Below are 12,347 nucleotides of genomic sequence, written 5' to 3'. Positions count from 1 at the left end.
CTGGTTATTTACTTGAGAAGGAGGTTGGTTACCCAAGTTTGAACAGGAAACAAAAAAAAACAAACGCAACAATTGTCTGTAGGCAAACACAGATTATTGACTTACTGCCTTTAGGGAGAACGTTAAACACCTTAGGGCTAGAAAAACATTCTTGCCTTCCCAACTTGCTTCAAGTATTCCTTAGATGAAATTATTTTCCAGATTATTTGCAAAAAGAAAAAAAAAACCAAGACTCTCAGCTCAGAGAAAGTTCTCTGTGAGATACAGACAAGTGCCTGAAAGCCAGCACTACATGTGAAGAGGCACAACAGCAGCTGTGGGACAGACAGACACCCCGCTGCTGGCCGCTGGGCTACTCAGAATAGAAGCTGGTTACCAGAGCAATTTACTGCTAGAAGAAGGGACCCCACACCTCTCCTACCCTGCTGACAGCTCCTTTAGTAACTATTAAGGGTAAAGTTTTGTTTGTTTAAACCACCTACAACGCCTAGCAGCAAATAACTTCATTTTCAGGATGCTTAAAACAAGAGAGAGGGATAGATATAATAAGAAAACATAGACACGGTCCCAGCAGGAAGAGAAGAATCACCTGCCGAGGGGCACAAGGCACACAGGCACGTGCACAGGTAGAGCAGCTGCAGACTTCCCAGCTCCCTTGCAGGTTTTCCCAGGCAGTGTCGTGACAGGAATCGGGCGCTGATCCTGAACTTGGCTTCCAATCTCTTCTCCATGGCCTTTGTGGGCAGCAGCGGGGTTCTGGAAACAAAGAAGGAACACAAAACATCGCCTGGCAATCAAGATGCTGTTGCACAGATCCAGTCAATGCTATGAAGAGCACGGAGCATTTATGGAGGAAAAGGAATGCCTTATCTCATCACCTGCGACTTAGTCCAGCTGCTGCTAAGGAACTATCAACGTCTGATAATAAAATGAAACCCGCCACAGCAAAGTTTCCAGCAGGGCACCGTGACTGCCTTCCCCATCACCCTTGTGAATTTTCCCTCCACCACTTCCCAGCAGCAAAATATCCGATACCACAGTCCAGGGGATTCCAAAACAGTGTTTGGAACATTTCAGTTTCAGATACGCCACGAGCAGTAAAGAGGCAGCCGGCACCACAAGCAGACACAGAGGCACTGATAAACCCAGCGCAGCTGCCTGGCACTGCTGTCGCTTGCGTGTCAGCGCTGGCTGGCACCAGCCAGAAACAGAGAGAGACAAGAATAACACAGCGTGCGGAGGGACACGGACCTGTTTTGCCTCATTTCTCACTCTGCAGGCCACAGATCATCAAATTACCATTGCTTCTTCACAGACTTTCTAATGGGAAAGCTGGGGAGGGGCTTTTCATCAGGGAGGGCAGGGATAGGATGAGGGGAATGGTTTTGAGCTGCAAGAGGAGAGATTGAGATGAAATCTTAAGCAGAAATGTTTTGCTGTGAGGGCGAGGAGGCCCTGGGACAGGTTGTCCAGAGAAGCCGTGGATGCCCCATCCCTGGAGGGGTTCCAGGCCAGGTTGGACGGGGCTTGGAGCCCCTGATCCAGTGGGAGGTGTCCCTGCCCATGGCAGGAGATGGAACTGGATGGGCTTTGAGGTCCCTTCCAACCCAACCCATTCCATAAATCTATGATACGTTACCGAAATCTAACTCAGCCCCAGATCATATGAAATAATTAACGCTTTCATATCACAAGTAATAAATATTCTCTATTTTTAAAAAAAGATGAAGTATGTGCCAAATCTGTCGCTTCCGAAGCATTAAGAGGGAAGACAGAATCAGAACTTGGAGCTTTGGCTCCAGCTCTGCCTGACCTTGCATTTGGGACAGGGAGAAACTGAAAACAGAGGTGATTAGAGAAGAAGACACCTCTGTTCAGCACAGACCACACTGAACACAAAGCATTAGAGCGGCTGGACAAGCACTAGTTGAACTATGGTATAAACCCTCATGCTCTCAGCGGTGCATCCTGTCTAACTTATAAAAAATGCAGTTGCTGGGATAAACTTAACTCTACCTTAGCTTCAATAACAATATTCCACTTTCTGTAACAGTAACTCCTTTTTGCATCAAGAGCTGGGCCGGACTGGGTTTCCCACTTAAATACACGTATTATTTTCCCCAGAAACCTTGTGCATGTTCTACTACTTTCCAAAGACTCGTTTTAATGTCATTATGACCCTCACAACAGTCAGATCTCTCGCTGATTTGGAGCTTTGGCTCCAGCTCTGTCTAACAGTGCATTTAGGAGAGGGAAAGACTGCAAATTGAGGCGATTAGAGAAGAAGACACCTCTGTTCAGCACAGACCGAACTGAACACAAGGCTCTACTTGCATAAACACACTACAAAAACCTATGTTCTCAGAGGGGCGTCCTGTCCAACTTGCCAACAATGCAGCTGGTTGGATGAACTTAGCTCTACCTTAGCTTCAATAACAATGTCTGATCTTGCATTTGGGAGAGGGAGAGACTGCAAACAGGCGATTAGAGAAGAAAACACCTCTGTTCAGCACAGATCACACCGAACACAAGGCCTTAGGGTGTCTGGACAAGCACTATACGAAGAAACACGCTCTAAAGCCCCGTGTCCTCAGCGGGGCATCCTGTCTAACTTACAAACAACGCAGCTGCTGGGCTGAACTCACTCTCCCTCAGCTCCAACCACAACACCCAGCGCCGGGGCAGCCCGGGCTCGGCACCTACCACGCGGGGCGGTGACGGCTCCTCCTCAGGCGGGCGGCGGGGCCGGGCCGGGGCTCCATCGCGGCCGCCCCGCAGCCTCACGCGCCGTTCGGTGCCCGGAGCCGCCGTCCCGGACGGCGCAGCTCGGGGCGGGGCCCGCAAGCCGCGCACACACGGCGGATTTGCCCACAAGAGGCGGTGGCTTCAGCGACTGCCCAACAAGGCGCCACGCCATTGGCGGGCGGCGAGGGAGCCGCGCTATGATTGGCTGAGAAGCCGCAGGCGGAAGTGCGTTGCCCGTACTTCGCGCGGGAACGGCGGCTTCAGGGACCGCCCAATAGAGAAGCAGGCGATTGGCTGGCGGAGCGAGAAACTCGCAGTGATTGGCTGAAAGGCCGAGGGCGGAAGTGCGTTGCCTACCGTTCCCGCGGAGGCAGTGGCTTCAGGGATTGATGAATGGGGCGGCACGTGATTGGCCGGCGGAGCGGAGACCGCGTGGTGATTGGCTGAGCGGCAGCAGAGAGGACGCACGCTGATTGGCTGAGCGACAGTTGCCTCACGTTGATTGGCTAATAGGCAAGAGCTGCGTGCTGACTGGCTAAGAGGCCCGCGGGTGGGCGGGGCCACAATACCGGAAGTGGCGGAGCCGGCGTTCGCCATGGCCGAGGGCGGTGGGAGTAGTAGCGCCACGCTGAAGCGGTGCCTGGGCGTGCTCAGGGACGCCAGGAACGACAGCGAGCAGTTCGCAGCGCTGCTGCTGGTGAGGCCCCGCGGCGCCAGGAGCGCGCACGGGCAGGAGAACCCGCCTGGAGCCCCCAAACGGCGCGGACAGCCGGGCTGATGCGTTTGAGACCTTGGGGAGAGGGGCTTCCACGCCTTGGGGCTCCCTCAGGAACGGGGAAGGGGGTGAAAGTTGGTCAGCGTTGCTGGTAAAGCCCTGGGGGAGACCAAGCGCCGGCTCAGCAGTCATTGTTTGCTTTTCTCCGCTCATGGAAGTCGTTTGGGCTTCCCCGTTCAATCCTGTAAAGCACAGAATGGTTTGAGTTGGAAAGGACCTCAAAGTCCATCCAGTTCCACTTCCTGCCATGGGCAGGGACACCTTCCACAGGATCCAGTTGCTCCAAGCCCCATCCAGCCTGGCCTTGGACCCCTCCAGGGATGGGGAAGCCACAGCTTCTCTGGACAACTTGGGCCAGGGTCTCCCCACCCTCACAGCAAAATATTTCTTCCCAAGATCTCATCTGAATCTCCCCTCATTCAGCTGGAAACCATTCAGCTGGAAACCATTCCCCTCATCTTGTCCCTGCCCTCCCTGATCAAGAGCCCCTTCTCAGCTCTCCTGGAGCCCCATTCAGTACTGGAAGCTGCTCTAAGGTCTCCCTGCAGCCTTCTCTCCTCCAGGCTGAACAACCCAAACTCTCTCAGCCTGTCCTCATACTGTAGGTGCTTCAGCCCTCGGATCACTTCATGATCCTCAAATATAAACCCCACCCATAAAAGTTACTAAAGGAGTTGTCAAAAGGGAGTAGAGATGTGGGACGCGGAGGGTCCAGTTGAAATGTAGGAAAGTCTCTCTCTGTGCTATGCACTCACCCTTGGTTTGCTTCACAGGTGACTAAAGCAGTCAAAGCTGGTGAAATAGACGCCAAGACTCGTCGCCAGATCTTTGATGCAATCGGATTCACATTTCCAAACCGCCTGCTCGCCTCCAGGCAGCCCCCGGCCGGCTGCCCCGAGCACACCTTCCGGGCGCTGGGCCTGACTCTCTTGGCATGTTTCTGCACTGATCCAGAGTTAGCAGGTCACTCCCAGATCCTGAACAAGATCCCAACCTTCAATGACATCCTGGTTTCCCCCTGTGATCCGGACACCACATCCATGATCGATGATGCATACCAGTGCCTCAGTGCTGTCCTGGCCACTACCAGGGGCCCCAGAGAGTTGGTGACCAAAGGGACGGTGTCTGCCCTGTGCCAGGCCTACCTGAATTGCGGTTACGGCTCTGACCGTGCCTTGACGCTGCTCTTGGGGCTGTTGGCCATAGCAGAGGCAAAGTGCTGGCAGAGGGACGCTCCACACCTCCTGGCTGTGCTGAGCAAGCTCTCCAATGATTTTCTCAAGGCTGAGGACATGACTAAATTTGAGTTGTGTGAGGTGCTCCCACACTTCATCCCTCTATCACCACCTCTCACGCAGGACTCGCAGGGCTCCGAGTGCCTCTGTAGACTTTACAAAGGGCTGGCCAACATCTTGGGCAGTAAACTCAGCCAGTCACAGCGGGACCCTGCTCTGAAGCTCGCTGCCTGCCTCGTGCAGGCCTGTGGATCGGAGTGGATCCCAGCAGGGAGTGCTGGAAGCAAGTTCCTGGCCTTGCTGGTGAACTTGGCTTGTGTGGAAGTCCGGCTGACCCTAGAGGAGCCAGAACCCTTGGAGACGGAGGGGAAGAAAGAAGTGGTAACAGCCTGCTATGTCCTTATTGAGATGGGGATCCAGGAGTGCCTGAGAGAAGAGAAACCACTGCTAGAAGACGTGCAGAAAATGCAGCTCATGAGGATCATGGAGGAGGCATTTGGAGCTGTAATATTCTACTTGAGACAGGTAATTCAGGGCTTTCGAGCAAAGAGCATGTTTTCTTTGGGTTGCTGTGGTAGCTCTTTGCTGGGACACTGAGCTCAGCAGCTCAGGGCTGTCGCTGCGCAGGGCAGGATGTCCATCTCGGCCCACTATGGATTTCATACCTGCACCAGCTTGATAGGACAGCAGCCCTAATGTGTCATTTCTGTCTGCTTTCTTCATGCAGGTTAAAGACGAGGAGCTACAAGATCCTTTCATATTTGCTTCTGTTCGAATCCTTGGAGCCTGGATGGCAGAAGAGACATCCTCCCTCAAGCAGGAAATCTGTGAGCTCTTGCCTTTCCTTGTTCATTACACCAAGAAGCTTTTCAAAGAGGGCAGCACAGCTCCCCAGCCAGAGCTGGTCAGCACCGAGGGCTCTGTCTTACCCCAGGATGCTCTGAGGTGCGTGTTTTAAGCACAGAATTGATGTATTTTAGCACAAAGTTGCTGAAATCTTACCAGTTTTCCATTCTCCCTGCAGTGCCAATTTCTTGGCTTTTTTTCCCCCTCAGGTGTATATAAAAGCAGGGCTTAGACCTATTTGGTCTCATGTTTCCAATTCTTTCCCCCTCCAGACTGCTGCTCCCTGCCTTTTGCCATTTAACAGCAGAAGACAGGCCCCGGGACATCCTCATCTCGGAAGGGGCACCAGCACTGCTGTGCGAGTACTTCCTGCGTCAGTGGGAGGTGCTTGCCTCTGAGTGCGGGTCCCTGACTCCACTGCCAAGCGCTGAAATGAGCCTGCAGACTGCGTGCGGGATTTTCCTTAACCTGGTTGTGACCGTGCCCGACCTCATCAGGTAACAGAACCACAGGATCTCGCGTTAAGATTGTGCATCCTCTTTCTTCCAACTGACAGTGCGATGAGCTTGCAGGGATGTTGCTTTTTCAACACCTACTTTACTTTTTTGGGGCTGCATTTAACCATGACATTTTCAGGTGCTTCTGGCTGTGCTCAGGAAGTGCATCTCCGGGTTTGCTTTCTGTCTAGGCAAGACAAAACCTTCTCCTCCTTGATGGACGTGTTGCTGAAGTCTCTTCCGGTTCTGCTGCCCCAGAAGGATCACCTGGTTCTCACAGCGAACATTGTCACGCTGGGCCTAATGATGGCCAGGATCCTTGCGAGTTCTGCAGGTAAGAAGTGTTCCCGCTGGCAAAGCTGCACCTTGCTCTGCAGGGGCAGAGACAGAGAATGGAAACGGATCCATTTTCTGTGTTAGGAAAAGACAAAACTAAATAAGTCAGAGGAACGGAAAATATGCAGAAAACTCAGCAGGGTGATAGGCTGGGATTAAGAGATCTCTAGGGCAGGAGGATGATGTTCTGCTCTCCCCAAGACAGCACAGACCCAACGAAAGGTCCCCTCCTTTAGCTGAGCGAGCTCTGTATCGAGTCATTCTTTTCCTTTTCCTTCCAGTTCTTCAGGGGACGCAGCCTGCCAAGGAGTTTTTCGGAGCTGCCATTTGCTTCCTATCGCAGGCCCACACGGCGCAGGCAGAGCCCGGTAGCGACAGCTTGGCTGTGGCTGTGTCACCTGCCTACACGAGCACCTGGGATGACATCCGTGAGCTCTGGTTCCTGGGGATGCAGGCCTTGGCCAGCTGCGTGCCGCTTTTCCCCTGGCTGCCGCAAGCCGTCCTCCAGGCAAAGTGGCTGGAAAGCCTCTCAGAGCTCCTGACCCACGTTGCTCCAGCCTCGCTGGATTTTGAGCTCATTGCCGCTTTCCAGGGCGTGTTGGTAGAACTGGCCAGAGCCAGCGAGCCCTGCAGGGACGTGATCCTATCACACCACGGCGTGGAATGGGCCAACCTGTACGGTATGGCCGCTTTGGAACAATGTCTGTCAGAGCCGTGAAGAGCCAGCAGCACCCTGGTGTGGGAAACAAGATCTGATCAACCCTTCGGTGCCACATAGAGACAGAAAACATGCAAATATACCAAACTCCTTAAACTGGAGCGATGCAGCAGAGCTCAGCTCTGTCCACACCCGATGTGCGGAACCACTGCTGCCTCAGAACATTCCAACATGCCCCTCCTGCCCGTCTGTCAGTGTTTCTTTTAGGAACAGCCTGGTTTATTATTAAAGATGTTTTCTTTATTTTTCACATCACGGAGTACTTGGTTTTATTTCTGCGCAGGGCCCTGGGAAGTCACCCGCTTCTCGCGTTAACATCCTCTGGTGGTTTTCTCGCAGCAAGCATCCCGGGATGTCACCTGCTTTTATCCCAGAGACCTGCCCATGTTGGTAAAGTAGCTCAGCATTCCACATGGAAAGCTGCAAAAGGGAGGATCAGGAGAAGCTTTCAAATTCACAAGTAGCAGTGGGAATAACTCTAACTCTGCACAGACCTGTCCCCTCCTGGTGCAGACACATACAGATGCCTTTTTGTGGGATGATTCCACTGCTCGTATCTCCTCTGGGACTATCATCCCAAATCCACGCGTAGGAAAATCTTCATGGCACCCCTCACTGTTGCCTATTTTGCCTTGTAAAACCCACACGAGGCGCAGGGTTTGTATTTCTCAGGCTGTGGGGATGGGACGCACAGCAGGAACGTTGAGGGGTTCAAGCTGCCGAGGCCTGGGGGGCTCTTAAGGACCTTCAGGGAGGGATTGTGAAAGCGGGATGGGGTGGAATCTCCCTGGCGGGCTCCCTAGGGCCCGAGAAGCGCTGCTTTAAGGAAGGGAAAGGCCAGGTGTACGGGCAGGTAGGATGTGGGGGTGAATCCCTTCTCAGCATGGGTTGAGTGATCCCCAAAATCCCCAGAGAGCAATGTCCCAGCGTTTAGGAGTGCTTTTGGTGCCAGAAAAGCTTTTCCACCAGATGTCAGCCAAGGAGCAGCTTGGGAGCAGCAGCCTTGCTGGGACCAGTCCAGGCTGGTTCTATTGAGGGCAAAAGGAGGGCTGAGGCCAGCTGTATTCCTGCTTTAGGCATGGCTTTAGCTCCCTGTTTTATGGAAGCAAACACCTCGCACGGATGGCAAGGAGGTGTCTGCCGTTCCTCAGAAGTCTCTGATCATTCCAGCCCAGCCTTGAAAAGTTAATGCAAGTCAGAACAAAGGTAGGTGCTACCTGAAGAAAGCGATGGAAGCCAAACAAGCAAATGAACCTCCTGGCCTTGGAAAAGAGCATACCTGTGCCGGAGCGTGGGCTGGGAGGCTCCCCATCCTGCCAAGAACAGCTCATCCCTGCGCCTCAGGGAAGCATCGGTGTGTTGGAAGAGTCAGAAACGCATCGCAGATAGGCAGAAAAAACACCCAAACCCTCAAATGCTTTACCTTCCACTGTTCCCTGTCCTCTTCTGCCTCTGGTCAAAGGGTGTGGGGTCCCCATTAGCGTCAAGCTGTCATTAGCGCTAATGAGAGATAAGGTATTGCAGGCGGGTGCTCTCCTCTCTCCCCCAGCGCTGCGGTCAGCGGGGCTGTCTTGGCCATCGTTCATCCCCGCAGGCAGCAGCAGGAGCTTCCACAGCACCTGACAGGAGACCCAACCTGGGCCCGCAGGACCTCATCCAAAGCCAGACCATTCCCAGACCAGGAGGCCTCTGGCCGCAGGTCTCTAATTCCCAACAGGCTGCCTGGGAGCAAACCAAGAGCTCAGGGAAGTCCCCCAATTTATCCTCAGGGCAGTAGAGTTTGGCCACCAGTAGATGCCTGAAGAGGAGCACCTGTCCCTCATTCTCTTTAACGGGGAAGTCCCATCAGGTGTGAAGACCACCTGTGCCTCACCAGAACTGCGAGAACTCTCCCAGAGACCCTCATGGCTCATTGTTTGCATAACACTAAACACACTTCTCTTGGCTGAGGAGGATGAGGTGAGACACCAGCCTTGCTCTGGAATGTTACCAGGCTGAATGTTGGAGCAGATGTGTTGTGTGGATGCCCTGGCTCCTTGACCAGCTCTGTTGGCCCAGAGCACCACCTTCCAAACACATTCCTGGATCAAGAACCCCTAAAACGTTGGTTTCCCTTCCCTGGATCCCCGGGATTTGACAACAAGGAGCACAGCAACGTGCAAGAGGAGAGAGCACTGGAGCTGTGGAGGCCTCCTGCCACGTGGGCGCCTCCGTTGGCTCTGCTTGCGCTCGTCTGCAGGCTCCAACGTGCCCAGGGTGGCTCAGCCCAGTGCGAGGGAGGTGGTGTCCCAGCAGCCTGGCCAAGGCTTCAAAGGCTGTGGGTGCTTCCGCAGCCACCCCGAGGTTTGCGAGCCCAACCGCAGGTTCTGCCGCCGGCAGCTGGGATCTGCGGGCATCAAACCCGTAGTGCCAGAAAGGCGGATGATGGCATCGCGTAACGTCCCCTGTCTGCCACGGCGCTTTGGGATCCCAGTGCGGGGTGGGATCGCAGCCAGCAACACCCAGAGCAAACCGTGCTTTATCTCCCCGTGCAGTTTCAACACCAGGGCGAGCTCTCCAGGAAAAAAAAGATGATCCTTCACGGATGAGACGGATAAGGCCCCAGAGGAGCAGATGCACATTCTGTTTCGCTTTGACAGCTTAAATGTCATAATGCCATCGCAAACCCGATGGTGGCGCACATTATCTTACGGTGTTTATTCACATCGCCCCAAAAGCGCTGACAATACCATTCAATATTTCATAAGGCTGCTATTTGGCTGCTGCGCTGCAGGAACCAAGCGCAGCCCCCTCCCACAAACCTCTCGCCACCGGGTAGCGCAGGGGGAAGGTGAGAGGTCTGAGGAGTGAGGGGGTTGCCCTGTCCCCTGCCCACCCCTCGACAGGCTCCCCATCCTCCTCTGCAAAGCCCTGCCCAGCTTCCAGCCCCGTAGCAAAAAGGTTCCTTCTCCTGGATTCCCAGGGAGGGGAAACCCAGGGATGGTTTGGGCTGGAAGGGAACTCAAATGCCATCCAGTCCCACCCCCTGCCATGGGCAGGGACACCTCCCACTGGATCAGGGGCTCCAAGCCCCATCCAACCTGGCCTGGAACCCCTCCAGGGATGGGGCACCACCACTGCTCTGGGCAACCTGGGCCAGGGTCTCCCCACCCTCAGAGCAAAACATTTCTCCCTAAGATCTCATCTCAATCTCCACTCTTCCAGCTGAAACCTCTTTCCCTCATCCTTTCTCTGCTCTCCGTCATCCAGAGCCCCTTCCCAGCTTTCCTGGAGCCCTTTACAGCACTGGAAGATGCTCTAAGTTCTCCCCGCAGCCTTCTCCTCTCCAGGCTGAACAACCCCAACTCTCAGCCTGCCCTCATACAGGAGGTTCTCCAGCCCTTGGATCATCTCCGTGGCCTCCTCTGGACTCAACAGCTCCATGTCCTTCCTGTGCTGAGGACTCCAGAACCGAACGCAGGGCTGCAGCGCTGTTGTTCCCGTGCCCCTGCTGCCCTGCCCCGCAGGTATTTTCGCTGCTGACCCCTGAAAGCAGAGGTTGTTCCCTCAAGCCCCTCGCGCTCTCCCGAAGAGCCGACAGAGCCATCGATCTCCCTGGGAAGGAGCACCGGGACCTTTGTTACAAAACCAGTTTTTCAGAGATTTCTGGCTTGGGTGCAAAGGCAACCAGTGGTCCCTGGGGTGGAGTGGCGGTGTGGGCTGACAGCAAACATTCCCCATAGCTGGGAGGTGAGGGGACAGGTCTCGTGTTGAGGACCTCACCATAGAATCATAGAATCACCAGGTTGGAAAGGACCCACTGGATCATGGAGTCCAACCATTCCTAACACTCCCTTAAACCATGTCCCTCAGCACTTCATCCACCCGTTCCTTAAACACCTCCAGGGAAGGCGACTCGACCCCCTCCCTGGGCAGCTGTTTCAGTTCCATGGTCGTGAACATGAAGTAAGTTTGGCAGAGCGAACCACGAGCCCAGCTGGGTGGGCACAGGACCCTTAAACCTGGAGCTAAAGAGCAGGAAGATGACCCCCAGCAATCACTCTGGCCGTGTCAAACCAGTGACAGAGCAAAGCGGCTGCAGGGACAGCATCTGTGCAGCACTCAGTGTGGTGACATTGGTTACACCCATCACCTTGCGAATAAAAAGCGAATAATCGCTCGTTGTCACCGTTGGTGGCTGCTCCTGCCCACGGAGACCCATGGGTTTAGGTTGCCCTCATCACCAGGTGGGTGGAAATGCTCTCGGTGAAGCCGTACAGGGGGGTGAAGGACTCGGGCAGGTCTCATTTGTCTTGCAATGACCATTGAGGTGTTTGCAGTGCTCGGAGTGCGCTGTTCCGAGGATGCCAGGGTGGAGGACCTGCACAAAGCCTGGAGGAGAGGGACCCTCGGAGCACACGGACACCCCCAGCTGCAGTCCCAGCCGCTCGCTCCTGCCTGTTATGAGGTCCCTTGTCCCCTTGCTGGGCTGGGGGCAGCGAGAAGCCCCACCCGCGCCCCTGGCAGCCCTATATCCCCTTGTCCCCTCCACGCCGTGTTGCGTGTTTGGTGACAGCGGGGCGGCTTCGCCTTTTGTTTGACCTCCCCTTTGTCTGTCAGCCTTGCAGGTTTCCTCTGTCTCATTTTTGGGTGGAAACACGGCTTCTCCCCGAGCTGCCGCTGGACCCATCCTCCTGCTCACCCCGTGGTCCTGCGCCCAGGCCGGCTCGCGGCTCTTCCTGCCTGGATTTGGCACAGTTTCCCTTCTTTCAGATGGATAAAGACTCGGCATTATATGGACTAGAGGAGTAAGGGACATTAAGAATGAACTGGAACATAACTGCAAAATACAGCATGTCCAATCCAATTTTTCCTAGCAAATGAAATGGATCTGGTGGAAAATAAATACAGAACTTTCAGGAGCAGCGTCCTCGAACGGCATTTGAAGAGGGCGGTTGAAGAGATTTGAACAGAGCAGCCTTTTCCACCTCTGCACATCTCTCCTCCCTCCCTTAAATGCCACCGTTAATGGGAAAAAAAATGGAATAAATGATCAGCCCTGGCGTCCTTAAGACAGGTGGCAGGGTAATATTAAAAGAAATGAATAAAAATTCATTTAATGAGCATTGTTAATTAAACCTGGAAATCAAAGAGGTCTGAGTTGTGGGAATTCAGAGGAAAAATGAAAATAAAGGGAGCTGTAGCTCAGGGCGGGA

General features: G+C 54.2%; 2 protein-coding genes across 3 annotated transcripts in view; one reads left to right on the top strand and one right to left on the bottom strand.

Annotated features, from left to right (window-relative positions):
- Positions 1-2,857, bottom strand: part of KIAA0319L (KIAA0319 like) — a 30,502-nt gene extending 27,645 nt beyond the window's left edge. The window contains exons 1-2 of one of the 2 annotated variants that reach the window (XM_054086495.1): positions 2,704-2,857; positions 590-756 (exon numbers count right to left, since the gene is read on the bottom strand). In XM_054086495.1, the coding sequence (XP_053942470.1) occupies positions 590-731 (142 nt within the window). In that variant the 5' untranslated portion in view covers positions 732-756; positions 2,704-2,857. Of the gene's footprint in view, positions 1-589; positions 757-2,616; positions 2,632-2,703 lie in introns of those variants that run through there. The other variant, XM_054086496.1, reaches the window with a different exon arrangement.
- A 468-nt stretch (positions 2,858-3,325) lies between these two features.
- NCDN (neurochondrin) lies at positions 3,326-7,402 on the top strand. Its single transcript, XM_054086399.1, has 6 exons — positions 3,326-3,442; positions 4,294-5,280; positions 5,483-5,700; positions 5,874-6,098; positions 6,290-6,432; positions 6,716-7,402. Exons 1-6 carry the CDS (start codon positions 3,341-3,343, stop codon positions 7,150-7,152), a joined length of 2,112 nt encoding a protein of 703 aa, XP_053942374.1. The 5' UTR covers positions 3,326-3,340; the 3' UTR covers positions 7,153-7,402.
- Positions 7,403-12,347: the final 4,945 nt, after the last annotated feature.

Source organism: Cuculus canorus, chromosome 22, assembly GCF_017976375.1.
Source record: "Cuculus canorus isolate bCucCan1 chromosome 22, bCucCan1.pri, whole genome shotgun sequence".
Lineage (NCBI taxonomy): Eukaryota > Metazoa > Chordata > Aves > Cuculiformes > Cuculidae > Cuculus > Cuculus canorus.
Note: the sequence above shows the minus strand (reverse complement) of the source record. Positions and strands in the feature narration are given on the sequence as shown.

Excerpts from the sequence above, each read along its gene's own strand:
- NCDN (XM_054086399.1), top strand. The coding sequence starts at position 3,341 with ATGGCCGAGGGCGGTGGGAGTAGTAGCGCCACGCTGAAGCGGTGCCTG. Across the intron at positions 3,443-4,293 it reads AGTTCGCAGCGCTGCTGCTG|GTGACTAAAGCAGTCAAAGC; the intron begins GTGAGGCCCCGC and ends TTTGCTTCACAG. Across the intron at positions 6,099-6,289 it reads ACCGTGCCCGACCTCATCAG|GCAAGACAAAACCTTCTCCT; the intron begins GTAACAGAACCA and ends CTTTCTGTCTAG.